Source organism: Ascaphus truei, chromosome 9 (genome assembly GCF_040206685.1).
Source record: "Ascaphus truei isolate aAscTru1 chromosome 9, aAscTru1.hap1, whole genome shotgun sequence".
In the NCBI taxonomy this organism is placed as follows: domain Eukaryota; kingdom Metazoa; phylum Chordata; class Amphibia; order Anura; family Ascaphidae; genus Ascaphus; species Ascaphus truei.
The window spans coordinates 22,006,989-22,019,339 of NC_134491.1; the positions used below are offsets into that span (position 1 = coordinate 22,006,989).

Sequence of the window (12,351 nt, forward strand, 5' to 3'; positions counted from 1 at the left end):
CCCCTTCCTCTCCCTCACACTACTGTCTCTCTCTTCATAGACACACACACACACACACACACACACACACACACACACACACACACACACACACACACACACACACACACGATATCCACAAATATCTGCCAGTAGCCTACATACTTATATTCAAATGTATACACACACACACAAAGACACATATGTATGTATGTGTGTGTGTGTGTAAATATATATATATATAGACACACACACACACACACACACACACACACACACACACACACACACACACACACACACACACACACACACACACACACACACACACACACACACACACACACACACACACACACATATATACACACGCACACACAGAGACATAAATCAGTGCTAACACATATTGACTCATCCAATCACATTTATATACACACTTGTGTCTCTGTAGGGAAAAGCGCCAGAACCCTAAAGAAGCAATAATTGATATCTAAACTACAATAAATAATTCAGCTTAAATAAAGAAATGTCGTGAAGCTTTCTCTCTCTCCCCCCCGCCCTCTCTCTCTCTCTCCCCCCGCCCTCTCTCTCTCTCTCCCCCCGCCTCTCTCTCTCTCTCCCCCCCGCCCTCTCTCTCTCTCTCCCCCCCGCCCTCTCTCTCTCCCCCCCGCCCTCTCTCTCTCTCCCCCGCCCTCTCTCTCTCTCTCCCCCGCCCTCTCTCTCTCTCTCCCCCCGCCCTCTCTCTCTCTCCCCCCGCCCTCTCTCTCTCTCCCCCCCGCCCTCTCTCTCTCTCTCCCCCCGCCCTCTCTCTCTCTCCCCCCCACCCTCTCTCTCTCTCCCCCCCCGCCCTCTCTCTCTCCCCCCCGCCCTCTCTCTCTCTCCCCCCGCCCTCTCTCTCTCTCCCCCCGCCCTCTCTCTCTCTCCCCCCCGCCCTCTCTCTCTCTCCCCCCCCGCCCTCTCTCTCTCTCCCCCCCCCGCCCTCTCTCTCTCTCCCCCCCCCGCCCTCTCTCTCTCTCCCCCCCCGCCCTCTCTCTCTCTCCCCCCCCGCCCTCTCTCTCTCTCCCCCCCCCGCCCTCTCTCTCTCTCCCCCCCCCCGCCCTCTCTCTCTCTCCCCCCCCCGCCTCTCTCTCTCTCCCCCCCGCCCTCTCTCCCCCCCCGCCCTCTCTCCCCCCCCCGCCCTCTCTCTCTCACCCCCCCCCCGCCCTCTCTCTCTCTCCCCCCCGCCCTCTCTCTCTCTCCCCCCCCGCCCTCTCTCTCTCTCCCCCCCCGCCCTCTCTCTCTCTCCCCCCCCGCCCTCTCTCTCTCTCCCCCCCCGCCCTCTCTCTCTCCCCCCCCGCCCTCTCTCTCTCCCCCCCCGCCCTCTCTCTCTCCCCCCCCGCCCTCTCTCTCTCCCCCCCCGCCCTCTCTCTCTCCCCCCCCGCCCTCTCTCTCTCCCCCCCCGCCCTCTCTCTCTCCCCCCCCCGCCCTCTCTCTCTCCCCCCCCCGCCCTCTCTCTCTCCCCCCCCCGCCCTCTCTCTCTCTCCCCCCCCCGCCCTCTCTCTCTCTCCCCCCCCCGCCCTCTCTCTCTCTCCCCCCCGCCCTCTCTCTCTCTCCCCCCGCCCTCTCTCTCTCTCCCCCCCGCCCTCTCTCTCTCTCCCCCCGCCCTCTCTCTCTCTCCCCCCCGCCCTCTCTCTCTCTCCCCCCGCCCTCTCTCTCTCTCCCCCCCGCCCTCTCTCTCTCTCCCCCCCGCCCTCTCTCTCTCTCCCCCCCGCCCTCTCTCTCTCTCCCCCCCGCCCTCTCTCTCTCTCCCCCCCGCCCTCTCTCTCTCTCCCTCTATCCCTCTCTTTCTCCCTTTCTCTCCCTTTTTGCTGGGAATAAATCAGGCGTAACAAGCAGCTCTCAGAAACGCCCCAGCTGGCGTCTTCCAATACTGTCTGTGTCCACTCTCCCTTCCTTATAGAGTGTAAGCTCCCTGGGGCAGGCGTTCCTTCCCTACTGTAACAATGTATGTTAATGTTTGACATTATATTATTATAGTGTTCTGACCCCATTTTAATGCCCTGCGGAATATGTTGAAGTGTTATAAATAAATTCTAATAATAATAAGTCTCTGTGTGAGAATGTTGGATTGTTATATCAGGAGTAGCCAACTCCAGTCCTCAAGAGCTACCAACAGGTCAGGTTTTCAGGATATCCCTGCTTCAGCACAGCTGGCTCAATCAGTGGCTCAGTCAGGTCAGGTTTTCAGGATATCCCTGCTTCAGCACCTATTGCTCATTCAGTGGCTCAGTCAATTACAGATATCCCTGCTTCAGCGCAAGTGGCTCAATCAGTCTGCTTCAGCACAGGTGGTTCAATCAGTGGCTCAGTCTTTGACTGAGCCACTGATTGACCCACCTCCCACCTGTGCTGAAGCAGGGATATCCTGAAAACCTGAGCTGTTGGTAGCTCTTGAGCACTGGAGCTTGCCACCCCTGTGTTACATTGTCACACGTTTGGGGTGAGTTAGTACAGTAATAACAGACTAAAGGCATCCAGCATCCGTATGCCTCTTCCCTTAATCATCCTGAGAGGACACTTAATATCTATTAATGTAATATAATTTGGGATGGAATTAAATGAAGGGGGGGGGTGTGAGTTACCGTAGTGTGTGACACTGCAAACGTGGGGTCAACACTCATATATATAATGTCAACAGAGCCTAATGGAAACCCATAACTCAGACCCCGCCAGCTCTCTCATTACACACTAAGTAACATCTCGTAATCGGGGATGAGATCATAGAAATTAATTGGGGATGGGGGTCTAACGAGATGCGGAGGGCTGAGCTACAGGTCTAACTGCACTGCAGCTGTTACGGTTCCTTTGTGATCATTGATACAGATACATTTAGTAATGCTAATCACAAACAGGCATTTCATGTTCCTATACTATATGTATATGTGTATATATATATATATATATATATATATATATATGTATGTATATATGTATGTGTATATAGCGCCATCCATGTATGGCCGTAAAGCGTACGCGTGACTAAACAATAGGAGGCTTAATGGGAACATGCGCTTCGTACATTCAGCTTCATACATACACGTTAACGTTAGGAAACGGAGACCCTGCCCTGAAGAGCTTACAGTCTAATTATTAAACCCTTGGTATCTGCCTGTGCAAACTGGGTAATCGTGTTATTGCCTCTTGCCCTGATTGTACAGCGCTGTGGAATATGTTGGTGCTATAAATAAGCGATGACATCAATAAGTTCAAGTCTCTCTCATCCTCATCTCTTAAGAGCTTGTAAATGTGCCCCCCTGCAACCCCTCTCTCTATATCCAATTCCAGGTGGAGCCCTTATTGGCAGGATGGAGGGCTTCTGGCAGGAGATGGGGGTCCTGATATTGCTGGGGGGGAGGGGGGTTATAATGTCTGACCTGCTGTAATGGATCCACTGACACCCCAGGGAGCAATGAGAAGGGATTAGGAAGACAGGAGGGGGAGGTGGGAGCGGGCACAGTGATCTAATGCATCTGTCTCTATCACCGACCCCCTTATCATCACACAGCCCCCCCCCCCCATTCCCACTCCAGGGAGAGGGTCATTAGGAGGAATTTATTAGCCTGGTCCTTTTAGTCTAGCAGCAGATTGTAACGGTCAGACAGAGGGACAGTCACACTGTGATGTATCAAATCAAATAAGCTTTATTGTCATGACAAAAGAACATTTCAGTATTGCTGTATATGTCTATATATACTCTACACACCTACTGAGCACATATACACACTGCTCTGTACGTATATATACACACTGCTCTGTAAGTATGTATGCACACTGCTCTGTAAGTATGTATGCACACTGCTCTGTAAGTATATATGCACACTGCTCTGTAAGTATATATGCACACTGCTCTGTAAGTATATATACACACTGCTCTGTAAGTATATATGCACACTGCTCTGTAAGTATATATGCACACTGCTCTGTAAGTATACATGCACACTGCTCTGTAAGTATATATACACACTGCTCTGTAAGTATATATGCACACTGCTCTGTAAGTATATATACACACTGCTCTGTAAGTATATATGCACACTGCTCTGTAAGTATATATGCACACTGCTCTGTAAGTATATATGCACTCTGCTCTGTAAGTATATATACACACTGCTCTGTAAGTATATATGCACACTGCTCTGTAAGTATATATACACACTGCTCTGTAAGTATATATGCACACTGCTCTGTAAGTATATATGCACACTGCTCTGTAAGTATATATGCACACTGCTCTGTAAGTATATATGCACACTGCTCTGTAAGTATATATGCACACTGCTCTGTAAGTATATATACACACTGCTCTGTAAGTATATATGCACACTGCTCTGTAAGTATATATACACACTGCTCTGTAAGTATATATACACACTGCTCTGTAAGTATATATACACACTGCTCTGTAATTATATATACACACTGCTCTGTAAGTATATATACACACTGCTCTGTAAGTATATATACACACTGCTCTGTAAGTATATATACACACTGCTCTGTAAGTATATATACACACTGCTCTGTAAGTATATATACACACTGCTCTGTAAGTATATATGCACACTGCTCTGTAAGTATACATGCACACTGCTCTGTAAGTATACATGCACACTGCTCTGTAAGTATACATGCACACTGCTCTGTAAGTATACATACACACTGCTCTGTAAGTATACATGCACACTGCTCTGTAAGTATATATACACACTGCTCTGTAAGTATATATGCACACTGCTCTGTAAGTATATATACACACTGCTCTGTAAGTATATATGCACACTGCTCTGTAAGTATATATACACACTGCTCTGTAAGTATATATGCACACTGCTCTGTAAGTATATATACACACTGCTCTGTAAGTATATATACACACTGCTCTGTAAGTATATATGCACACTGCTCTGTAAGTATATATACACACTGCTCTGTAAGTATATATGCACACTGCTCTGTAAGTATATATACACACTGCTCTGTAAGTATATATGCACACTGCTCTGTAAGTATATATGCACACTGCTCTGTAAGTATATATACACACTGCTCTGTAAGTATATATACACACTGCTCTGTAAGTATATATGCACACTGCTCTGTAAGTATATATGCACACTGCTCTGTAAGTATATATGCACACTGCTCTGTAAGTATATATACACACTGCTCTGTAAGTATATATGCACACTGCTCTGTAAGTATATATGCACACTGCTCTGTAAGTATATATACACACTGCTCTGTAAGTATATATACACACTGCTCTGTAAGTATATATGCACACTGCTCTGTAAGTATATATACACACTGCTCTGTAAGTATATATGCACACTGCTCTGTAAGTATATATACACACTGCTCTGTAAGTATATATGCACACTGCTCTGTAAGTATATATGCACACTGCTCTGTAAGTATATATACACACTGCTCTGTAAGTATATATGCACACTGCTCTGTAAGTATATATGCACACTGCTCTGTAAGTATATATACACACTGCTCTGTAAGTATATATGCACACTGCTCTGTAAGTATATATACACACTGCTCTGTAAGTCACTGCCCCGCCTCCCCCCGACTCCCGATCACGCACGCTGGCTCGCCTGCCAGTCCATGGGATCACTGCTGACCGGGCAGGCGAGCCTCAGAGTCAGCGCAGAGGAGCGCGGGCTGAGGCTCTATGGACGCAGCCTCTATCTGTCTGTCTCTGTCTGTCTCTGTTTCTGCCTATCTATTCCTTTTATCTCCTTTTAGATTGTAAGCTCCTTGGGGGAGAGACCTCCTTCCACGGTCTCAGTTTATCTTAAGGTATATGTACTCTTTTGTAATACAATGTTACTGTCCTCCTCTCCCACATTGTACTGCACCACGGCATATGTTGACGCCATCCAAATAAAAAATAATATTTGACTGGCTGTCCACCCCGATATCTATCTATATATCATCTATCTGTGAATGTATGTATCTGTCTGCCTAGTAATGTACCCTCTCTTCTCTTTCCCCCTCTCTTCTCTCTCCCCCTCTCTTCTGTCTCCCCTCTCTTCTCTCTCTCCCTCTTCTCCATCTCTCACTCTCTTCTCTCTCTTTTCTCCCTCTCCTCTCTCTCTCTCCCTCTCTTCTCCATCTCTCACTCTCTTCTCTCTCCCTCTCTCTTCTCTTTTTCCTCATTCTCTCTCCTCTCTCCCTCTCTTCTCCCCTTCTCACCCTCTCTTTTCCCTCAAATATCAAATCAAATAAGCTTTATTGGCATGACGAAAGAGCATTTCAGTATTGCCTAAGCATGAATAATAGGGGGTAGGGTACAATGATTACACCGTACATGAATTACAGGGGTTAGGGTATAATGATTGCAGGGTACATGGGAAACAGTTACACACAGGGGTGTGGGGGTTAGTGTACGTCTCTCAGCTTGTGGCAGGTGCTGATATAGTGTGCAGCCAGTTCTGCGGGGGTTTCATCTTCTCCCAGGAGGATCGCTATTTTTTGGTTCTCTTCTATATTATTAAAGTTCTAGATAAGAGCTGTGAGTTTCTCCAGGTGGGCACGCCTCACTTCAGAGTATTGTGTGCAGTGCAGCAGGAAGTGGGTTTCATCTTCTACCTCTCCTAGCTCACATCTTTGGCACAGTCTCATCTCCCGGGGCTTCCAGTTCTGTCTGTGTCTGCCTGTTTCTCTCACACACCTCTCCTAGCTCACATCGCTGGCACAGTCTCTTCTCCCTGGGCTTCCAGTTCTGTCTGTGTCTGCCTGTGTCTCTCACACATCTCTCTTAGTTCACATCGCTGGCACAGTCTCATCTCCCTGGGCTTCCAGTTCTGTCTGTGTCTGTCTGTGTCTGTCTGTGTCTGTCTGTGTCCCTCACACACCTCTCCCAGCTCACATCGTTGGCACAGTTTCATCTCCCGGGGCTTCCAGTTCTGTCTGTGTCTGCCTGTTTCTCTCACACACCTCTCCTAGCTCACGTCGCTGGTACAGTCTCATCTCCCGGGGCTTCCAGTTCTGTCTGTGTCTGCCTGTTTCTCTCTCACACCTCTCCAAGCTCACATCGCTGGCACAGTCTCATCTCCCGGGGCTTCCAGTTCTGTCTGTGTCTGCCTGTTTCTCTCACACACCTCTCCAAGCTCACATCGCTGGCACAGTCTCATCTCCCGGGGCTTCCAGTTCTGTCTGTGTCTGCCTGTTTCTCTCACACACCTCTCCTAGCTCACATCGCTGGCACAGTCTCATCTCCCGGGACTTCCAGTTCTGCCTGTGTCTCTCGCACACCTCTCCTACTGTAGCTCACATCGCTGGCACAGTCTCATCTCCCGGGGCTTCCAGTTCTGTCTGTGTCTGCCTGTTTCTAATTTCCAGGCTGTGGGCACTCATTCTGTACTGGCACAGAGCCTGTCTCTGCTTTGTGTCTTTTACCTTCAGTAGGTAGGGTGCCAGAGTGTATTCTCTGTAGGCTGTGGTAGGTTTCCAGCTTCTTTGAGGGTTGGGTATCATTTTCCCACATAGTCACATACTGCTCCTTCATTTTGCTGGCGATTGAGTTGATTTGTTTTTTCGGCAGGCTGTTGATCTGTGTGGGGTTTTGTTTATGGAGTGAGAGGACAAGGTGTTTGATGGCACAGGGTTTAGTGAGGAGGTCCTGGCTTCTCATTGCTCTGTAGCAGTAAGACTGTGGGTGGCTGGTGTTTAGGTGAGCCCAGAATGTCAGTGCTCTCTTCTGTACAGTGAGCAGTAGAGGAAAGCGGCCCAGCTCAGCCCGGCATGCATTGTTTGATGTACTCCTGTGTACTTGGAGGAGGTGTTTGCAGAATTCCAGATGCAGTATTTCTGTTGGGCTGGTGTCCATTTTTGTGGAGTCTGGGTATGTCACAGGACCCCACACCTCGCTGCCATACAGAAGGATGGGTGTGTGGAGTCTGGGTATGTCACAGGACCCCACTCCTCGCTGCCATACAGAACGATGGGTGTGTGGAGTCTGGGTATGTCACAGGACCCCAAACCTCGCTGCCATACAGAAGGATGGGTGTGTGGGGTTTGGGTATGTCACAGGACCCCACACCTCGCTGCCATGCAGAAGGATGGGTGTGATGATGCTGTTGAATATTTTCGTCCAGATTCTTATTGGTGGTTTAGGTGGTGCATCTGTTTCCTTATTGTCCTATCGCTATCTATGTCTGTCTCTGTCTCTCTCTCTCTATCTATGTCTCTCCCTCTCTCCTCACAGACACACCATGCTGCCTCCCCCCTCTGCACCCCTCCTCGCCGCTGTTTTCCTCTCCTTCGCAGGTAAGTGGAGGGTCTCACCCACAGGGGATGATAAGATATTTATATATATATCATAATAATACCCCCACCTGTCTGCCAACATTATCTGCGTAACGGACCTCAACAAAGATGCTAAAATGATCTTTATTACGGTAAAATGCCACTCTGGTTAACCTGCCCGAGAGGCCCGCAATGCATTGATCTGGCTCCTCTGACACTAGAGGGGGTAAGGGATCTTTTTATCTCTCATGCATGCCATATAAATACACCCTATATACAAGTGTCTATGTGTGTATGTATATATATAAAATCAAAAACGAATAGACAATACAGTTCTCTGGCTATATATATATACACAGTATATATGGGCAGTAAGAGCGATTGGTGAGAGGAGGGGGGCTCATTATTAATGTGTTAATTACCTCAGTAGAAAGATGGGGTTTTTTACTTTAAATTTTTGTTTTTAACCCCTTTAGCACCAGAGTGGCCAGCAACATAACCTCTCTGCCTGTCTCTTTTGCTCTTCCCTCCCCTCCCGATTTATCTCTCTCCTGTCTGTATTCTGTATCTCTCTCTGTATCTCTCTGTATCTCTCTCTGTGTTTATCTCTGTATCTCTCTGTATCTCTCTCTCTCCTCTCTCTCTCTCTGTATCTCTCTGTATCTCTCTGTATCTCTCTCTCTGTTTATCTCTGTATCTCTCTCTCTGTGTATCTCTCTCCTCTCTCTCCTCTCTCTGTATCTCTCTCCTCTCTCTCCTCTCTCTGTATCTCTCTCTCCTCTCTCCTCTCTCTCCCCAGTGTGCTCCCCCGCAGAGGGATCTATGGGGGGATACGGTCCGGTGTTCGAGGAGCAGCCCCAAAACACCATGTTTCCTGAAGGGTTTGCCGAGGAACAAGTGACCCTAGCCTGCCGCGCCCGGGCCAGCCCTCCTGCCACCTACAGGTAACAGTGACCCCTGCAGGAGGGGCACACTGCCCACTGACGCTGACTCTGAGGGGCGCTGGGGTTATATACTCTGCAGAGCAGGAGCTGTGGAGATTTGTATATTGTAATATAGTATCATTTAGAAATGGTCCTTTATATTGAACAGTGTTATTCATAGGGAATTAAGAGAGGTTTCCTGACCGGGGGAGTTGTCATTTTGATGCAGCCAAGTGCATCAAAATAAACAGCTTATCTCTCTCATTCAAATGCGTTACTGCTTTATATAAACCCACAAAGTTCATTACAGGAGTGAGAGCCTTATTCTGAGTGACACTTTATACTCAGTGACACTGCCTCCCAATGAGTGACACTGCCTTCCAATGAGTGACACTGCCTCCCAATCAGTGACACTGCCTCCCAGTGACACTTCCATATAATGAGCGACACTGCCTCCCAATGAGTGACCATGACTCCCAATGAGTGATACTGCCTCCCAATTAGTAACAGTGACTCCCAATGAGTGACACTGCTCCCAATGAGTGACACTGCCTCCCAATCAGTGACACTGCCTCCCAGTGACACTTCCATATAATGAGCGACACTGTCTCCCAATGAGTGACCGTGACTCCCAATGAGTGACACTGCCTCCCAATGAGTGACTCCCAGTGAGTGACACTGCCTCCCAGTGACACTTCCATATAATGAGCGACACTGCCTCCCAATGAGTGACTCCCAATGAGTGACACTGCCTCCCAATTAGTAACAGTGACTCCCAATGAGTGACACTGCTCCCAATGAGTGACTCCCAATGAGTGACACTATCTCCCAATGAGTGACACTGCCTCCCAATGAGTGACAGTGACTCCCAATGAGTGACACTGCCTCCCAATCAGTGACTCCCAATGAGTGACACTGCCTCCCAATGAGTGACACTGCCTCCCAATGAGTGACACTGCCTCCCAATGAGTGACACTGCTTCCCAATGAGTGACACTGCTTCCCAATGAGTGACACTGCTTTCCAATGAGTGACACTGCTTCCCAATGAGTGACAGTGACTCCCAATGAGTGACAGTGACTCCCAATGAGTGACAGTGACTCCCAATGAGTGACAGTGACTCCCAATGAGTTACAGTGACTCCCAATGAGTGACAGTGCTTCCCAATGAGTGACACTGCTTCCCAATGAGTGACAGTGACTCCCAATGAGTGACACTGCTTCCCAATGAGTGACAGTGACTGCCAATGAGTGACACTGCCTCCCAATGAGTGACACTGCTTCCCAATGAGTGACACTGCTTCCCAATGAGTGACACTGCTTCCCAATGAGTGACACTGCTTCCCAATGAGTGACAGTGACTCCCAATGAGTGACAGTGACTCCCAATGAGTGACAGTGCTTCCCAATGAGTGACACTGCTTCCCAATGAGTTACAGTGACTCCCAATGAGTGACAGTGCTTCCCAATGAGTGACACTGCTTCCCAATGAGTGACAGTGACTCCCAATGAGTGACAGTGACTCCCAATGAGTGACACTAGCTCCCAATGAGTGACACTGCCTCCCAATGAGTGACAGTGACTCCCAATGAGTGACATTGCCTCCCAATGAGTGACACTGCCTCCCAATGAGTGACAGTGACTCCCAATGAGTGACACTGCCTCCCAATCAGTGACTCCCAATGAGTGACACTGCCTCCCTGAGTGACACTGCCTCCCAATGAGTGGCACTGCTCTCCAATGAGTGACACTGCTTCCCACTGAGTGACACTGCCTCCCAATGTGTGACACTGCATCCCAATGAGTGACAGTGACTCCCAATGAGTGACAGTGACTCCCAATGAGTGACAGTGACTCCCAATGAGTGACAGTGACTCCCAATGAGTGACACTAGCTCCCAATGAGTGACACTAGCTCCCAATGAGTGACAGTGACTCCCAATGAGTGACAGCGACTCCCAATGAGTGACACTAGCTCCCAATGAGTGACACTAGCTCCCGATGAGTGACACTGCCTCTCAATGAGTGACACTAGCTCCCAATGACAGCCTCCCAATGAGTGACACTGCCTCCCAATGAGTGACGCTGCTTTATACTTAGTGACACTGCCTCCCACAGGAGTGAGAACTTTATACTGAGTGACACTACATTATACGGAGTGATGACACTGCCTTCTAATTAGTGACACTGCCTTATATATACACACATTATCTCTGTACCCCTGCCCTGTGCCTCTCTCTGTCCCCTGCCTCCCCTGTGCCTCCCTCTGTCCCCTGCGCCTCCCTGTCCCCTGCCTCCCATGTGCCTCCCTCTGTCCCCTGCCTGCCCTGTACCGATCTGTCCCCTGCCTACCCTGTGCCTCTCTGTCCCCTGCCCTGTGCCTCTCTCTGTCCCCTGCCTGCCCTGTGCCTCTCTCTGTCCCCTGCCTACCCTGTGCCTCTCTGTCCCCTGCCCTGTGCCTCTCTCTGTCCCCTGCCTGCCCTGTGCCTCTCTCTGTCCCCTGCCTGCCCTTTGCCTCTCTCTGTCCCTTGCCTGTGCCTCCCCTGTGCCTCCCTGCAGGTGGAAGCTGAATGGCACAGTGCTGAACATGGGGGTGAACTCCAGTTACCAGCTGGTGGGAGGGAACCTCGCAATCGCCAACCCTGCGCAGTCCAGCCACGCGGGGACCTACCAGTGCGTGGCCTCCAATCCGCGAGGCACAGTGCTGAGCAGTGAGGCCTACCTGCGTTTCGGCTGTAAGTATGACCTGGAAGTTGATAATGGTAAGGGCCCCCTGGCAGCGAGGGGGTTAAGCCATGCATGTGGTGAAGTGAAAGCTCTCAGCCATGTAACGCCTTCTCTTCACCCTTCACCTCTCTCTCTCTGTCTCCCTGGCAGATCTGCACGAGTTCTCCTCCGAAAACAGGGAGCTGGTCAGAGTGGCAGAGGGGTCAGGGGTCATGCTGGCCTGCAACCCCCCCCAACATTACCCAGGTACCACACACAGGCATATCTTGTGTGTGTGTGTGTGTGTGTGTGTGTGTGTATATATATATATATACTCCCAGGCCTGTCTTACCGATGGCTGCTGTATACATGCGTGTGTTTGTGTATATATATCTGTATACTCTGTCCCAGGCCTGTCTTACCGATGGCTGGTGTGTGTGTGTGTG

General features: G+C 49.6%; 1 protein-coding gene across 3 annotated transcripts in view; it reads left to right on the forward strand.

Moving 5' to 3' along the window:
• CNTN2 (contactin 2) overlaps positions 1 to 12,351 on the forward strand; it is a 39,618-nt gene that overhangs the window by 4,743 nt on the left and 22,524 nt on the right. Inside the window, exons 2-7 of one of the 3 annotated variants that reach the window (XM_075613742.1) lie at positions 5,776 to 5,829; positions 6,260 to 6,315; positions 8,240 to 8,301; positions 9,080 to 9,224; positions 11,759 to 11,934; positions 12,077 to 12,172. In XM_075613742.1, the coding sequence (XP_075469857.1) occupies positions 6,302 to 6,315; positions 8,240 to 8,301; positions 9,080 to 9,224; positions 11,759 to 11,934; positions 12,077 to 12,172 (493 nt within the window). In that variant the 5' untranslated portion in view covers positions 5,776 to 5,829; positions 6,260 to 6,301. The remainder of the gene's footprint in view (positions 1 to 5,775; positions 5,830 to 6,259; positions 6,316 to 8,239; positions 8,302 to 9,079; positions 9,225 to 11,758; positions 11,935 to 12,076; positions 12,173 to 12,351) is intronic. The other 2 variants (XM_075613744.1, XM_075613743.1) reach the window with 2 other exon arrangements.